We start from the raw sequence: 19,295 nt of genomic DNA on the forward strand, positions 1-19,295 counted from the left end.
GTCCAGGACCTCGGGGAGTGGGCCTAAGCCGGCAGGCAGACATCCCCTGAGGGGTCCTTAACACTGCTGTGGAGGTGAGAGAGACTGCCACTGCACTTGCCAGTCGTGAGCCCAGCTTCTGGCTGAGTGGTGCTCCCCCTGTGGGAGCGTACTGACCACCAGGGGGCAGCTCCTGCGTTGAGCATCTCCCCCTGGTGGTCAGTGTACGTCATAGTGACCGGTTGTTCCACCATTCGGTCAGTTTGCATATTAGCCTTTTATTATATAGGATTTTGATGTCCAATATATCTATATTTTCTTTTCTGTAGGTTGCTTATGCTTTTGGTGTCATATCTAAGAAACTGCTACCTAATCCAAAGTAACGAAGATTTACATCTATATTTTCTTGTAAATTTTTTAAAAATAATTTTAACTCTTACTTTAGGTCTTTGACCCATATTTAGTTTATTGTTATAAATGGTGTGGATATCGAGTTACTGTAGTACCATTGCATGTGGATATCAAGTTACTCTAGTATCATTTACTGAAAAGACTATTAATGTTCCCCATTTAATGGTCTTGGTACCCTTGTTGAAAATCAATTGACCATAGATACATGGGGTTATTTCTTGACCTAATTCTGTTTCAGTGATCTGTATGTCTGTGCATATGCCAGTATCATACTGGTTTGATTACTGTATCTTAGGAGTATGTTTCAGAATGGAGACATGTCAATCTTTTAGTTTTGTTCTTATTTTTCAAGATTGTTTTGACTAGTTTGGGTCCTTTGTAATTTAATATGAATTTTAGGCTCTGCTTGTCTCTTCCTATAAAAAAAAGGCTGTTGGAATTTGATAAATATTGCTTTAAATTTATAGATCAATTAGAATGAATTGGTATCTTAATACTCTTAAATTTTCTAATCTATGAATACAGAATACCTTTACATTAATATATTTCAACAATGTTTTGCAGTTTTCAACATACAAGTCTCACATGTCTTCAGCTAAATATTTCTAAGTATTTCATTCTTCCAGTTGCTATTGTAAATGAAATTGTTTTCTTAATTTCTTACTTTGGATTGTGTGCCAGGGATTGTCTCCTGGGTCCTGCTTTCTCTGATGGGCTGTCTCCTTTGCCTTTGCTACTGTATTAATTACAAGCTATGGCAATGACCGTCCTTTTTTTCTGGAAGTTTAGCTTGCAGTTAGGTCTAACACATACCAGCTCTCTATGTGGTATATTCACGACATAAACATTAGACATCCTTGTAGCTCACTTCCCAGCAGCTGTATGGAGGCATGCAAGTAATGATGCTTCTTGATTGGCGCATGGCCCAGATCTGCCTTCAGAACGTCTCCCTTTTGGAAAGGGACAGTGAGTACATTATACGAGGCGTCCTCTTTCAATTTCCAGAGGGATCACAGGTCCCTACTTTCTAGTTTTACTTGTGTAGTTGTTATCGTACCCAGATTTTTGTTTTTGCTGTCAAGTTTCAGTGGGAATCATAAGAGTTATGCCTCTGAAAAATTTTGTAAGATATAGGTAATTGGTTTTTACTCTTTATGTGGGTGTATTTCTTCACTCTGATGTTAACTGATGCTGATGACGTTATGCTAGACTCTGGGGATTTCCCTTTCATTTCCAAATTTTCCACATAGAAGAAGTATAGTGTTTAATGTCTGGTCTTTTGATTCATACATCTGATTATGTATTTCTTTCTGCCATTGATTAGCTGTGTGATTGGAGTAGTTGCTTAACTGCCCAGGCTCCTTTATCTTAGAAATGGTCCTAGAAATAGTACCTTCTACATAGAATTGTTGTGAGGATTAAAGGTATAATTCATGTATATCACCTAGTATGCTATATGACAGTGAGATGGTATTTATAATATTTCAAAACTGATGCAATATGTAAACTGACTAATCAGAAATCACGCCTTCGTCAAACATTCAGAATCGCCTGAACATTGGCTTTCCTGCCTAAAAGTGAGAGAGAGCTCAGTTAAATGCTGTCTCAGTTGTAATCATGATGAAAATGATTATGAAGGTGACAATGAGGAGGATGTTTAGACAGTTACCAAACTAAGTCAGTATTACCCTCCAAATAGTCACTAAAGGTTTCTAGTAAATATTAATATGAAAACATAATAAATCTCTCATATTATGAAAACAAAAAAACTTATGCTTTAAATCTGATTCTGTTTTGTAGTTTTCAACATACAAGTCTCACGTCTTCAGCTAAATATTTCTAAGTATTTCATTCTTCCCGATGCTATTGTAAATGAAATTGTTTTCTTAATTTCTTCAAATCACATTCACATAGATTTTCAATTAGGCCTTGAATCTTTTCTTGCCCAAAGAATCTAAAAATGTATGCAAATTAATTTAAAAGTACTATTTTTGCTAATCTTCCATATATATGTACTTGAAGTAAGAACCTATTACCACACAGTTTTCTATATTAATCGATTCTTTGTTATGTGTAAATATAATTAAGGTGAATCTTAACACTTTTAATCAAAGCTGTATTATTCAGATTTTTGTTTATGTAACTTCATAGACAATATTCACATGAATCTTTTGGGAATATGTTTAAAAGTATTTCCTGCTTAGCTATAACTTTTATGTTTCAATTTATCTCTAACTCGCACATTTTACAGAGTATAAGGCAACATTTCTAAATAGAATTTATTGTATAATTGTTCTGCATTGATGTTTTGAGCCACATATGTTATACATTAAAACAACTTGGGAAATGTCCGTTGGACTTTGCTAACATTCAGATTTTTAAAATAAATTCTTTGTCTTGATATAATACTTGGTATTGTTATACACACACACACACACACACACACACACACACACACATATATATTTATTTTACTCTTTTCTTCAGCTTGCCAGTGTAATGGACATAGCACTTGTATCAATAATAATGTGTGCGAGCAGTGTAAAAATCTGACCACAGGAAAGCAGTGTCAAGACTGCATGCCAGGTTATTATGGAGATCCTACCAATGGAGGACAGTGTACAGGTAATTCGTTTTTATTTATTTCAGTGTGCGTGCGTGCGTGCGTGCATGCGTGTGTTTGTGTGTGTGTGTGTTTACTAGAGAAAAGAAAATTGAGAAACATGCTTGTTGTGGAAAATATATTTTTTAAAAAGGAAATTTTTCCATCGTGTTAATATCTTGGAATGTAATATATAAACATTCTGTGATATACTTTAAAAATTTTATTTTTGTTATTTCAAAATGAATTCATGTTCATTATACAAAATTTATCAAATACAGATAAGTTAAAAATGACCTATAATCTCCCTATTCAAAAGTAATCACTGCTGACAGTTTGTTTTTTAATAGTAACTTACCACTTTGACTTTAGCAATAAAATAATTAAGGGTTTGTCTATGCCTTATATCAGGTAAGATTGGTGGGGTGTTTTTGGACATGGTGATAGTATGACATAATGTGTAGAGAATCAATCCTGGAATGAAATCCCAGCTCTACCCCTGTTTAAATATATGACGGCTCATTACCATAACCCCTCAGTGCCTCCTTGTCCTCCTATGTGAAGGAAGATGATAATACTTCATTGGGTTGTTGTAAAGATCAAATGAGATCATTCATAGTTTAGGCACTTGTAATAGGAATTGAAGCACATTAGGAGAACATTTAAGGATGCTGTTATCTTCACGTTTTTACTCACTCAGACCTACATTTCTCTGTTTTCCTCTCTATACTGCTGCTGCTTTCCTCCTACATTTAAAAGAAGTTTTGGTCTTTCCTTAAAAATTTTCCTGTTATGTTGTGATTTTTTTTTAATCATTTTAATCTCTAGATTGATCTTTGTCCCTTAGATTATTTATCTACTTTTTCTAAATGGAGATTGCCTATGTAATTTCCACAGAAGGGTCTCATTTGCTGGCTATGAAATAATGAAGACTCTTTAAGGAGAGATTGGGGCTTTATCTTGGTGTAGATACAATTTTAACACTACCTTCGTATTGAAACTGCCTGGGCATCTTGTAACAAATACGGACGTCTGGGCCGTTCCCTAAAAGAATGAAGTCAGTGTCTGGGTTGGGGTTGTAGGGTGATTCTTGGGCATTGGTTCTTTTTAAAGGCTTCGCAAGTGACTCTAATTGCACTCAGGGTTAAGAAACATGGGGCATGATGGGCTCATCCTTCCAGTCAATAAAACTGCTCAGACTATAGCATATTAAGAATATCTGTCCATAGCAGACTGTTACAGACATGTTTAATGCCTGAATAAACACGCTAGACTATGACACAGGTGTTCGCTGAGGCTAAAGGGTAGTAAAAAGGAAGACTAACTTTTCTTTCTCTCTACTAGGATGGGGCATTTTTTTCTTATTAAACTCTTCTCACATATTGCAGATTGTTCATAGAAGCAGAAAATTTATAAGCAAATGAATTTGAGCATTTTCTAATATAAAAGTAAGAAGTTTAATTCTCTCAAACTGGGAGCAGTGACCTGAATAATCTAGAGATGTAGATAAATGAAAATCACTTGACGTGGAAATCTTGGTTTTATTAGTTATTTTGACAGAACAAAATTAAAAGTTTGCATTTTCTCTGCACACATTATCATCCTGTGTGTCAGAGAAAAGCCAACCTGAGGTTTTATATATCCCAGAGAGAGGCCATTAAATGAACAATTACATAATTACACACAGATATTTAGAATATGGCATAACCATGAAGTTATCCTTTCCACAAAGATTCTGCTCAGAATAGCATTTTTATATAAATTTAATCATATTAAGAAACCAATAAAACCTTTTTAAATCATGCAGAACTGCTTGATTAAAAAGAAACTCCATTGCCTAGCTGCTCTGATATTTTTTTTAAATTCAAATTTTTTATTGTTTAAAGTATTACATATATCTCCTTTCCCCCCCATTGATCTCTCCCCCGTCACTCCCTCCCCCCAGCACATGCCCTCATCCCCCTACTGTCTATGTCCATTGGTTTTGCTTATGTGCATGCATACAAGTCCTTTGGTTGATCTCTTATCCTCCCCTCCCATCCTCCCCTGCCTTCCCTCTGAGGTTTTGAGCATCTGATTGATGCTTCTCTGTCTCTGGATCTGTTTTTGTTCATCAGTGTATGTTGATCATTATATTCCACAAATGAGTGAGATCATATGTATTTATATTTCTCCGACTGGCTTATTTCGCTTAGCATAATGCTCTCCATGGCCATCATGCTGTTGCGAATGGTAAGAATTCTTTCTTTTTTATAGCAGCGTAGTATTCCATTGTGTAGATGTACCACAGTTTTTTAATCCACTCATCTGCTGATGGGCACTAAGGCTGTTTCCAAATCTTAGCTATGGTGAATTGTGCCGCTATGAACATAGGGGTGTATATATCCTTTCTGATTGGTGTTTCTGATTTCTTGTGATATATTCCTAGAAGTGGGATTACTCAGTCAAATGGGAGTTCCATTTTTAATTTTTTGAGGAAACTCCATTCTGTTCTCCACAGTGGCTGCACCAGTCTGCATTCCCACCAGCAGTGCACCAGGGTTCCTTTTTCTCCATATCCCGGCCAGCACGTGTCGTTTGTGGATTTGTTGATGATAGCCATTCTGACGGGTGTGAGATGGTATCTCATTGTCATTTTGATTTGAATCTCTCGCTCTGATATTTTAGCTAGGTTGTCCTCCCTCTGTACTGGTTTTTGAAATCCTTTGTTTTCCTTGGTGAAGTACTCCTCTCAGATGCTCAGTCGCCCTAGGTTTTCCTTGGTTCATCTTTTCAAGTTCTTTCATCCTTTGGGTTCTCACAGAAAGAATGACGAGTACAAGAAGAATGAGCCTATGTGAACTTTGACATTGACACTGGGTCAGGTATTTCAGGATGACCTTTGCTTTTGGCCATTCGAAGATGCAGATTGTGACTTGTCCTACTAGACGCCTTTTAGAAGAACTGCTAGAGACACAGTCCTTGAACCTTTGGGGGCTGGGAAACTTTGCCATGGCTGAGGTTAGCACCTTGCTGACACCCACTCCCTTCCTCAACCCCCCTGCCTATTTGTGATTGGCACAGACTTCTACTTTCCATCCCAACTTAAAGTCAGCTTTGACTTCAACTTTTAACAGTGTTGAATAACCCTTATATCATTTTTCCCCTGTTTGTTTAGTTTTGGTAATAAGTTGATATTGCAACTTTATATTATAGGGGAACAGAAATATCGTGTGACCACGTAATGGCCCTCTTGTGTGTGTCTTGGCTATAAAATTGTCATATAAAATTCACCAAACAAAAGGCCACTGCATGACGATTTCATAGGTGCTTATTCAGCATAAAAAGATAACCCCACATGCTGACAACAACAGAACAATTTCAACACTGTCATGAAGCATAAATTTTAAACAATTGAATTTAAAATACATTTGTGCCATTTTAGCCTGAAGTACAGCACCACAAGGGAGTTCTCTCAAAATGAACTCACATTAAGAGGTCTTTTAATACAATTTTTTTTGTCTTAGGAATTACTAAAGCTCCTATACGATGATAATTCTTTTAAAAAACTCTGTATTAACTATTTCCAGTACTGCCTTAAAGGATAAATAAAAGGTTCATCCAAGCTTTAAAATATTAATGTACATGATGTTTTTAGTGAAGTTCTGAATACAGGGCAGTATTTTTTTTTCTTTATTGATTAAGGTATTACATATGTGTCCTTATCGCCCCATTGCCCCCCCCCCCCCGCCCCAGGCCTTCACCCCCCTGTTGTCGGTGTCCATTGGTTAGGCTTATATGCATGCATATAAGTCCTTTGGTTGATCTCTCCCCCTTACTCCCACCCTCCCCTACCTTCCCTCTGAGGTTTGACAGTCTGATCCATGCTTCTCTGCCTCTGGATCTATTTTTGTTTATCAGTTTATATTGTTCTTATATTCCATAAATGAGTGAGATCATGTGATATTTATCTTTCTCTGACTGGCTTATTTCGCTTAGCATAATGCTCTCCAGTTACAGGGCAGTATTAATATGAAACTCTGCAAGTTAACATGAAGAGATATCATGGAACCTTCATTCACTGCTTATGAAGTTGCATGCATGTATCAGTATCTCTCCATGTCCATGTCCTGCTATTGCTTGATGATAGTTTTTTTTTCTTCCTTGCATTTCTATACCTTGTCATTCATTTCTGCCATTCTCACACTTGTGTTTCCATAGTTAATTCTACAATTCTAAAGGAAAATTATTTATTTAAATATTCATTATGAAGAAGAACTCACTTTTATGTAGAAATTTCTTCTAGAAAAAGAAAACAGGTTCTTAAAAATCTACCTAATATGAATTTATTTTTCTGTGTGCAGGGGTATGTGTATTTATATTGTCGATTTTTTAAAGCAAATAATCTGAAACAATTAGCAAGAAACTTAGTGTTCTAGAATACTTTACACTTTAATCAAAGCCAATGAATTTTATATTTGTATGTGAATCAGGATCAGACCACATTATTTCATTTTTGTCAATAGGATGGCTCAACTGCCCAGGAGCACAGTATTTCTCGTTAAAGGATTTTAAAAGGGCTAGTGACGTGGTCACTAAAGATAGAGTATGTCTCTGGACGGGAGGATGACTTGGAGCCTCGATCAGATATTTGATAGCATTGGTGTCAGAGAACGTGGGGGACAGGATTTGAATGCTGCTCTCATGATGAAAAGGAGGAGGGGACATGTAGTAACTAGCACCTTCCAATTCTTTGGTTATTGGGCACACTAAAGTGTGAGGTCCGTGTCCTAAATGACTGGAACTCTGCTCTTTAACAAGAAATTCAAAGTAAGGAAATGAAATAAGTTCATATGAACTGAATCCACTGTGTTGAACTCTTATACTATGTTATGTTTCAGTTAGTTATGGAAAGCTAAAATGGGGAATGATCTCAGAAGTGTAAAAGGATGATATTGGGGGCAAGTAAATAGACATGCTTTTTTATACAACCTATAACTATTTTTATTGTTGCAGAAAGAATAGTGGAAATAATGCATTTTATTAAGTGCTTGATATGTGTTAGGTATTTTAAAATACATTCCCTCATTTAATGCTCACATGAATCCTTGGGGCTCGTGTCCTTAGTTCCTTTTGCAGATGGAGAAACTAAGCCTAGAGAGGTTAAAAATACATTTCCCAGTGCACATATCTAGGGATTACAGATGCACCTTTTGAAGCCAGTCTGCTTGACTCCAACGCTCTTGTGCTATTTGAGACCCATTTTGCCGAGTAGATATCCCAAGTAGAAGTGGAAAGAAGCACAAAGAAGAATGAGAAAAATACTCAGATCCACATATACCCCAAGGACTTAAAAGAGTTTCACAAGCATTTTAAATAAGTGAATTTACTTCCCTTTACTTAAAAAATAGCTTATATAGTAACCCCTCGTTTTTGGATGGCAAGGGAAAATCCATGGCATGAAAGTAAGGTAATGAAACCTTCCCGGAAACGTGATGCACGTTTGTGATGGAGAATATTCAGTATCATTTTGGTTTTGACTTTGCAGCTTGTACATGCAGCGGCCATGCAAATACCTGCCACATGCACACAGGAAAATGTTTCTGCACAACCAAAGGGATAAAAGGTGACCAGTGCCAACTGTGAGTAAAGATGATTTTTTGGAACTTTTGTGGGTTGAATTTGTGCTGAAGAACTAATTTTTGTAGGTTTTTCCCTTTTTAAGTTTAGTGTTGTGCTAGTTAAGTGACCAGTATTACTGTAAGCTATGTTTACCTGGGTTCTATCAATTCTAATAAAAAGTTAAGCCTTTGAAAATGACAGTTTTGTGGAGGATTTAAAACAGAGTCCATAGACTATGTTTGTATTTTTATCTCTCTAAAAAGAAGAAACATTCTTATTTTTTTCTGGAAAACTCAAGTTATATGTAAAATCTGCATTGCCATCTTTATAATTTTCCTTTGTATCTCATTAAGTAACTCAAATCCAATGTTTTTATACCTTTCTTTTGAATCTTTCATTATTAATCCTGATATTTGTAATACTTTAAGCCTTTCAAGTGGTTTCTTATACTCATCTTTTCCCCTCTATGTCAGTAGACAGAAACTTTTGTTGTTACTGTACTCTCAGTAGTTTTATGAATGGTTATTGTGTTCTTATAATTTAATTGTTTTCTCCAGATTTATTCCCCTCCCCCAGATAACTTTAAGAAGCAATTGTTTCATGTTTTTCCTTTTAATTCTTAATATACATCATATATTAAAAGTGTTTTTATAATTTTGAAGTATATATATGCAAATATTTATGTTTATATTATAGATTATAGATAAGTGCACTATATTTGACATAAACCACAAATGCCAACTATAATATAGTTATAAAACATTAATAAAAGATTTTCCCAAACTAGGAATGTATAAAAAATCATACCCAAGGAAGTCTATTAACCAAAGAAAATGATTATTTTGTTTTTATCGAGAAGAAATATATTTTTAGCTGTAGAATTATCCTAAACATTTCAAGTTAGATGATTATGTCTTTGACTAGTTACTGTGGTATCATAGGTTTTCAAGTTCAGAGAAGATGAGCAGAAGCAATTTTATTTCTTCTCCATAGTTTCTAAACTCAAAAATGAGGCCAGAGCATAAGATTATAGGGAAGTTCTTGTTAAGGAAGGCGGTTTTGGTCTCCTTACCAGTGGGATGAAGTCAGAGTCCTGTGCTCGCTGAAAGAAGGGAGCCTCAGGTACCTCACAGCTCCAGCTACAAGCAGAGCCCACGGCAGGGGCACGTGGCCTCTGCCTTTGCCCAGGGCTTCATGCTCCCAAGGCCGTCATGCTTGCTTTAATGCTCTGCTGATGCCATATTGAAATTCTTCTTGTTTTAAATATATTTTTATTAATTTCAGAGAGGCAAGGAGAGGGAGGGAGGGAGGGAGGGAGAGAGAGAGAGAGAGAGAGAGAGAGAGCGAGAGAGAGAGAGACATCCATGATGAGAGAATCATGGATCGGCTGCCTCCTGCACACCCCCTATTGGGGATCGAGCCTGCAACCAGTGCATGTTCCAGACCGGGAATCTAAACTGTGACCTCCTGGTTCATAGGTTGACACTTAACCACTGAGCCATGCTGGCCAGGCCATATTGAAATTCTTAATAAATTTTTAACAAGAGTCCTGCATTTTCATTTTACACTACTCTTTGCTTTCCTCTCAGCCCCCTCCGCCATGAATTATGTAACAGGTCCTGATCATAAGCAACAAGTGTTCTATTTTATTTCTGAGATCCCATCATGAAGATGAGCACTGACATTTTGAATTTGTACTGCACTTTTGCATCAATGATATAGCCATCCACAATAATTATTATCTCTGATGCGATGTAGCACTTTAATAACATATTATTTTTTCTCCAGATGAGAGAGCAGCATTTTAATTCATTGAACTTATGGGTTTATAAGTTTAGATATACGGAGTTACAGGGTTTGGTATATGTGAGAAATACTAAAAAGTAAATTATTTAGTTCTGAATGATGGAATTACATTTACCCTAGTTCTTATGTACTGTATGAGTTTTTATAAGCAGAGGGAAAATTGGACTACTGATTTTTAAAGAGTATTTTGTAGATACAATTTCATTAATTTTTTGTTTTATTTATTTAGCTTTTGAGTGTGGGACAATGAAAGATAGGGCCATTATTCCTAAAGCAGTTATTTCCTATAGTGTGCTTACAAAATGCTCTTGTTAGAAAGCAAAGCTAGTTATTCATCTCAGCAAACAATGATTAAATGAGTGCTTGGCACTATTAATGAAGATTAATAACACAGGGTTTTTGTTTAAAGTATTTTTCAAGCTAGCAGTGGGGACACAAGCCAAAATATACTAATTTCGTACATTAGTGATTTGAAATGCTTATCAGCCCTTCTCTCTTCTCAACATAATTTCTGCTCAGCTTTAAGTATGTCGTTGGACATCACATATTCTTGTGTATTTTTCCAAACTGAAATTGGTTCTCTTCCTATTTTGTTAATCTGTCCCTTGCATCATCTTTGTATTTGCCTGTATCCTTTATTGCAGTGAAATTCTTTGGGGACCATTGCATGAATAGCATAATCCCAGTGTTCAATAAGTTTATTTAATGAAATGGAATGAAAAAAGAATTGAAGAAGTACTAAAAAGGGAGGGAATAGTTCATCTTCTGGGGTTAAGGGAAGTTTGAGTAGAGGACATATGAGCTGGAACTTGAGGGAGGAGTTCAGTTGTTCTGGGTAGAGAATATAGTAAACAGTGAAGCAAAATTGAGAATGAACATGGTTATAGAATTTCCAGTTTTGCTCAAGGATGTAGAGAGCTGGAAAGAGCTTCAATTCTGCCCTTACAATGAAAGAAATAAAAGCTTGGCAAACGACAAATTTATGAATTTTCTTGAGAGCATTGGATGAATTGAGATGACAAGGTAACCAAATGGCTTAAAATCTAAAGAGAAACAAGATTTCAGAGAGAGATGGGACATGAGGACTAGCTTATCCAGAATAAAATATCTGGAATCTTAAGAGTTCAGCTGAGGTGGCTAATAAATCAGTGTTCAAGTGTGCTCTCAACAGAGGGTGAATCTCCTGACTGCTACAGAAATAGTGGCGTTCACACCATTTTTAGAGGTTTTAATTTTCCCAGTGACACCCACCAGCTGCTCCTGGAAAAATTGAAGAACTTTTTAAGAATGTGTTTCTTATGGTATAGGAGTGTGTTTTGTGGGTGGGGCGATATTGGGATACAGATATTTATTTAAAGGGGCACCAATTATTCATCTTGCCAGGATAATGGAAGTTCTTATTCTAGCCCTGGCCTGAAACACAGTGGGAACTCAAAAATGGTAACTAAAAACAAATTTAATGAAAATATGAACTCTAGTATAAATATACAATGAGTGAAGTAGTATTTTCTATGAATATTGTTTACTTTTGAGGTGCTATTTTTTTCCTCCTTACTTTACCTTTTGTCAGCAATATCTGAGACTTTTACCTATTTTGATCTATTTTTGTTACTTATAGCCTTGTTTTTGGTTGTGCAGGAAGGCAGAGGATGATACCAATGCCTTTTTCATTTTAGGAAGACCAAACGTGTGCCCTCTACAAAAGCAATAATTTTGGTTATTGCAATTTCATTTTATTGCTTTTATAGTGTTTAGTTTTTTAAACCAAAGTCTTAAGTTTATTATAGTTTCTAATTGTCTTTTATAGTTCTAGTTTTTTAGTCATGTTTTTAATCTTGTTCATTATCTTCTTCCATATAAAAAAGTTATTTCAGAGCCCGTGTCTTTCCCCAGATAATATCTAAATTCCCATGGCTTTATTTACATGAGCCTTTGTTTCTGCTGGCTCCTGTTCTTGTTTTATTATCAGTTCCCAGCCCTGGTTATTTTTTTATTTTTGTACTGGATTGCTATATTTGCAAAATTGATTTGCAGATAGTTTGAGACCTTGAATGGACTATTTTCCAACGGGAATTGGATTCTGCTGTGTGCCTGAGGGCAGTAGTAATATAAGGATGGTTCAGGTTAGAGCTCTGTCTCTTGAAGGACTTCCCGTGTCCTTACTCCTAAGATTAGTCTTTGTTGCTTAGCTCACCAACCTTTGTGGGCCTAGATGCTAGTCCTTTTTCCTGCCAAACACTATTTCCATCCATAATCAGGGACCCAGGGATCTGCCAATAACCTGGGATCCCATCCTCTGCATCCTGGCTTGGTAATTTTTTCACTTTTTTGCTCTCCAATGCTTTTACATATTAAAAAATAAAAATCTACTCTTTTTAGTTTTCTTAAACTTACTGTTACTGGATTCTGAAATCTATACAGCCTTATAATTGTAGAACCTGTACCTCCTAAACTATTTGAGGATTTGTCGTACCTTCATGTCTGAATTCTTATTGGTTTTTATGATAAGTTGCCTTGGATATATGGTATCGCTATTGATACTGGTGTACTCTAATATATTTTTGTTAATATTATATCATCTTATTTTTATGGGTTTCTTTAGAAGAAAAACAAAGCAAAAGCAATTGTTTTATCTTGTGTATAAATTTCATAATTTCTGATAAAAACACAAATGTGTTTATCAGATTCTCAGCTGCTTTAAATAATCTGTCATGATATTTCAAAATTGTGCAATTAGATGTATTCCCTCCTTTTTCAGTTTCTGAGTAGAAAAATTATATCCCATGATAAAATACATGTTTATATATATATATATACTTAAATCAGTAGGAACAAAATGAAATGCCTTATTTTAACACTTAGAAACATGAATTATATAATTTAAAGTGGTATTTATAATGTAATGTGATCATTCATATAAATGATAATCATTATTTTAGGTGACAATATTTACCCTTTCAAACTCCCTACTAAATATTTCAGCCTAAATTTGTTTCCTAAACTAAGCTTTTTGCTTAGTTTGCTTAGTGAGAATAGAGAATGATTATCTCTTTGCTTAGACACAGAAATACTTTGAAGTTGTCTTTTTAATTAAACCACGCAGAAGACTTCAGAAGGCTTTTAATGTTTGTATCTAATCGTTATATAGAAGGATTCTGAATTTTAAAAACATTACTTAGCTTACATATCAGAAATAGTAATGTAACTTATAGTGAAAATTAATTTATTTATATCTACACTTTTCCCTTCACATTTTTAATATGATCTGAAGTTGAATTTGATGAAGTAATTTAATTCCTCAAATTATTTATTATATGAATTAGATTAGTAATGTTCATATCTCAAATAAAGACTTTGATATATTTTATAATAAACATTTTACACACAATAAAAATATGGTGAACAGACCCTAAGGTGACTACCACTGATCTCTGCCTTCTGCTTCTCATGCTGTCGTATCCTTTACTTGAGTATGGGCAGAACTTGTGACTTGCTTCTAAAACAGAAAATTGGCAAAGGTGATGGAATAGCAAGTCTATGGTTATGTTACCTTATATGATAAAGGTGATAGTATGTCACTTTCATGAATATACTTTAAGTCTGTGTCTTGCTAAGGAGACTTGCTCTAAAAACTCTCCCTTTTCTGTCTTAAAGAAGTGGAGCTTAAGGCATCCTCCAGCCAATAATAAGAAACAAAGGCTCTCAGTTCTATAGCTGCAAGGAAAAAATTCTGCCATCAACCTGAGGGAGCTTAGAAGTAGGTACATCCCCGGTTAAGCCTCTGATGAGAACCCAGCCCCAGCTGACACCTTGATGGCTGCTGCACAGAGAACCCCGCTCCAGCCAAAAAGCTGCATTGTATCCCAGTGAGTCTCTGAACACAACTATGCCAGACTTCTGACCCATGAAAACTGTGAGATAATAGACGTGCTGATAAAAGTCAATAAATCTGTTACTTAGAATTAGATAATTAGTACAAATATGTCCACTTGCTGTTACTTTATTCACTGAATTGTCTATATGTGTACAAAATATTTATGTAACACATTAAGTGTTTTCAAACTATGAAGGGACTCTCCAGGCTTTGAAAGAGAATATTTTTCTCGAACGGGCCAAATAATTTCAACAATGCAAAATAAGACTTTTCTGAAAAACAGACTAGAAAGAAATTTTACTTTTGTGTTACTAAACAGTGGTTTATTACAGGATGAAACACAGTTTAAAACATTGTTTATTCTGATAATTTTACATTTAAATATGCAAAATTGCCTTACAAAAGATTTTAGAATTTCCTTTGTTTATAATACTGTTTTCTCTTTTTGTTGAAAATAGTTGTTTGTGAGGTCCTCCATTCTGATATTTTAACTTGCATTTATTTAAGAAGTCTACAGTGAAATTGAAGATTATGACAATCTTGATTTCAGATCACTTTATTTTTTGGGTTACATGAAAATCTATAATGACAGTGCTAAACATTTCAATATATCAGCTAATTATACTTATAATAGATTAGCTTAAATGGTTTTATCAATTTTTTTCTGCCTGTGGAAAATGAGATGGGAAGATCATTTGTCTGCAAAGCAGAGCATTGGGTATAAGTGATACATTTATACATGCATTTACAAATTTACACATTTATTTGGGATTTCATTTATTTCATCCCTTATAATGAAGATACGTTTCTATGGGCGGTGACTCTGCTATTAGAATGCATTTACTTTACTAGTAAATAAGGTCTTGGATATTGATTAGAGATGACAAGTAGACCTGAATTCTTTCGTTCCCTCTTTCTTCTTGTCCTTTCTGAGTGAGTTAAACTTGAGACAGATTAATCTGATTGGACATGACATTTGTTATGAAAAGGAAAATGGATTATTCTTACCTGCTCTCAGACTTTACTATGATGATTACCAACTTCCATACTTCCTCTGCAGTTATGAATCAGTGCTCAGAGTTGTGCTATAAGCAAGAGCTCTCCCTTCTCCACCATTTATTCATTATTGCTATGAACACATGCATTCTTATTTTCCCTAATGGTTTGTAATTCACTGCTATACTTAATCATTTGGCACTCAAAATGTCCCAGATTTGGCCATGGAACTACTTCAAGCTGGCTCTTATGTTTCTGTGACATGCTCCCATCACTTAGTGAACACATTATATCTGTCCTGATTCAAACCCAGAATCATCAGCCTTCTCCTAGCCCTTTTTTTGTTTTGTTTTGTTTTGATAGAGCTCTGGTACCTTGTAATGGAGAATCACTCATAATAGAGATCAGTATCTGTGCTACATGCTCATTGCTGCAAGGTGCACTTACTTACTGGCCTGTTCATTAGAGTTAGAGAATAATAATTTATTTATGTACACAAATAAATACACATCAGTGCATACTTCCAATTCCAACTCATCTCCACAAGGTTTTGTTGTGTCTTTTTCATTTCAGTAATTGTGTCTTCTTTCTCAGTAAATCACTGACTCCCAATGACATAAACACATTCCTCATTTGCTCAATTTTACTATAGAATACAGTTAAAAATTCTTTCAGGATTGCTTTATCTATATTATTCAATAAGTAAACATACTAAAAGGATTTTAAAGCTTGATTCCAGTTTTCCCTCCTCCACCTCACACTGGCCAAATTGAAAGTATATAGTCAATTTTTTGAGGAATCTCCACACTATTTATTATAGTGCTTGCACCAGTTTGCAATCAAACCAACAGTGCACCAGGGTTGCCTTTTCTCTACATCCTGCCAATTTTGTTCGTTGATTTATTGGTGTTAGCCATTCTGACAGGTGTCAGGTGACATCTCAATGTGGTTTTAATTTGCATTTACCTGGTAATTAGTGATGGTAAGCATCTTTTCATATGTCTGTTGGCCATCTTTATGTCCTCTTTGGAGAAATGTCCATTCAGATTCTATGCCTATTTTTGAATTGGATTTTTTGTGCTTTTGGTGTTGAGTTGTATGAGTTCTTTATAAAATTTGGGTATTTACCCCTTATCGGATGTGTCATTGGCGGACATCTTCTCCCATTCAGTAGGTTCTCTTTTTATTTTGTTGATGGTTTCCTTTGCTGTGCGAAAACTTCTCAGTTTGATGCACTTATATTTTTTCTTTTTCTGTTGTTTTTTTCCTTTTTTATTAAATTTCTTGGGGTGACACTGATTAACAAAATTATACAGGTTTCAGGTGCATAATTATACAATACATCATCTGTACAAATTTTATTATGTTGAAGGTAAGCATATTATGATAATTTCCAGTCCAATATAATATTATATAATTTGAATAAACGAATTATTCTTATTATTATATTGATCCTCACCCGAGGATATTTTTCCATTGATTTTGAGAGAGAGTAGAAGAGAGAAGAAGAGACAGAGAGAAACATCCATATGAGTGAAACACATTGATTGGTTTCCTCCTGCATGAGCCCTGACCAGGGCCTGGGCCGGGGAGGAACTCTGCATTCAAGGTACATGCCCTTGACCAGAATCGAACCTGGGACCCTTTGGTCCACAGGAGGATGCTCTAACCACTCAGTCAAACCAGCTATGGCCACACTAAATATTATTAACAAAAATGAAAAGTATAATTTCCATATTGAAAACTAGGTTTGCAATCAGAGCTCTGAAAGTCAATACATACATCCGTTGTAAAGTTCTTAAGTTCCTTACCATTTATATCAAAGCTACTCATTTTATTTTCATTAATTAATTAATTTACTGAATTTATTGGGGTGACATTGGTCAGTAAAATTTTATAAAATGAGTCATTTTAAATTGCTAAGGGACTTAGGAAGACATCTATTTAGGCAAGTAAGATATGCAGGGAATATCATGCATAACAAAAATATTATGTTGAATATTTTCCTATTCTAAAAGTAGTATTGGGATACACCTATTTGCAACAAGTCAGGTTTATTTTTGCTATTTAAAAAAGAATTATAATGGTGTTATAAATTAGTCCTTTAGTCTGTGTATATTCTTGGTGCAAAGTGATGAAATGTAAGGAGGCAAGCCTAAAGGAAAGACCAGTACTAATAAAGGGACAGTATAGATTCTGAAGTGCTTAACCCAGCAATAATGAGTATTATTTTCTAAAACTAGAAAACCACTATATTCTTCCACATTTTAATAGTAGCATTTGGAGAAGTTACAGAACAGCTAACTTCCTAACTTTAATCTGTTCTTTGTTTCACAGAGAATAATGTTTGTGGTATGTAGGGCTATTTTATTTCTACTTTAATTTTGTAGTTAGTGTAGAAAAAGATTTACTTTCCAACTTTCTATTTTTTTCTAGAGCTACAAAAAATAGCATGGCTGAAAAATACATTAAGCGTGTAAACTGATTATTTAGATTATTATTATCAACTCTTTGGCTGTTCACTAATTAAAATGTATGTATGTATTTGAAGTATTTCTCTATTCTAATTAGCTCTACTAAAAATGAAGGCATTTTCAGAAGTTCTTTCTCATCTATTAAACTTTTACATGTAACTAAATATTAACTCACTTTATTCAATAACCCCGTTGTATACATTTTATAGTAATTTATTTTGGAGGGTGTTCCAGGAAGTAGCATTATGCAAAATGAAGCTCTATCTCTGTTTTGCAATTTTAGAGAGTACCAGAAGTAAGAAATGATGTGGATTTATAAATTCCCACAATTTCCTTCCTCTACCTAAAATGTCTCTATATCTTTATCAAGACTTTCAATTCCTCCTCGTATTATTAATGAAGACTACATATCCCCAAACTCATAATACTTATCCCATCTGCCTTTCAGCATCCCCTTTATTCCTCTCATGTTTTCTTCATTTATTTCTTCTCTCACTCATACTCGTGCAGACGCTTTTTATATTCACTATTTTCTGAAGGATGTGATTTGAAAACTTCAATTCTATAGTTTTTAAAGATGTTTTAATGTAGAGTTTAATTACTTTTTTGTTTAAAAAACAGGAGGCTTTTGAATTTTGGTGTTTAATAGTCAATGAGTTTTTTATTCCTACAGATGTGACTCGGAAAACCGCTATGTTGGTAATCCACTTAGAGGAACATGCTATTGTGAGTATTTGTATTTTTTCATTTTTAATGAATTGGTTTGTATTATTAGTTTCGGTGATTTTTCAGATAACAATATTCATGTTGTCAGTATTATGTTACCATTTTTGTTTTTCTTAAATTTGTTAAAACATATATATTGCAAAGAAAAGCAGTCTTTTCACTTTATTTTCTTAATTTTATTTGGTGCATTTTTTTCCACTCTGAAGAGTAAAATAGCAATAGATCTTATTCTGAATATGGGACAAAATACAGAACTTGAGTAAACTCAGCTGGATTTTAACTTAATCTTTTCATTTTGATCAAATTTTGAACAACTGCAATTTTGATAGATTGTTAGAAGGGAAAATTTTGATCATTATTAAAAATTATACTGATTTTGTATTGAAAGACACTTCCATTGGGTTATGAACATATGGTGGATGTGTATTTCACTTTTTAAGAAACATCCAAACTATCTCCCAAATGGTTATACTATTTTACATTTCCACCAGTAGTGTATGAATTTTACTTCTTCCAAATATTTTGATACTTGGAATGGTTAGTCATTTTCACTTTAGGTATCCTAAAAGTTATCTAATTCTCACATCATTTGCATTTCCCTAGTGACTAATGATGTAAGCATTTTTTCATGTGATTTTTTGCCATGTGTATATTTTATTTGGTAAAGTGTGTTTAAGTGCATTTCCCACTTTAAAAAATTGGATTGGCTGTTTTCTCTTATTGAGTTTTCAAGGTACTTTATATATTGTAGATGCAAGTTCTTTGTCTGGTATATGATTTGCAAATATTTTCTTGGTTTGAGGCTTGCTTTTCACTCTATTAAGAG

At 34.5% G+C, this 19,295-nt stretch overlaps 1 protein-coding gene across 4 annotated transcripts in view; it reads left to right on the forward strand.

The window, feature by feature from the left end:
• The window catches only part of ATRNL1 (attractin like 1), a 454,562-nt gene that overhangs the window by 115,711 nt on the left and 319,556 nt on the right, over positions 1-19,295 (forward strand). For 3 of the 4 annotated variants that reach the window (XM_079793604.1, XM_079793602.1, XM_079793603.1), the window contains exons 19-21: positions 2,878-3,015; positions 8,520-8,613; positions 18,417-18,469. In XM_079793604.1, coding sequence (XP_079649730.1) covers positions 2,878-3,015; positions 8,520-8,613; positions 18,417-18,469 — 285 coding nt within the window. Of the gene's footprint in view, positions 1-2,877; positions 3,016-8,519; positions 8,614-18,416; positions 18,470-19,295 lie in introns of those variants that run through there. The other variant, XR_013814745.1, reaches the window with a different exon arrangement.

The sequence above is a fragment of the Cnephaeus nilssonii genome (genome assembly GCF_951640355.1).
Source record: "Cnephaeus nilssonii genome assembly, chromosome: 16".
Taxonomy (NCBI): domain Eukaryota; kingdom Metazoa; phylum Chordata; class Mammalia; order Chiroptera; family Vespertilionidae; genus Cnephaeus; species Cnephaeus nilssonii.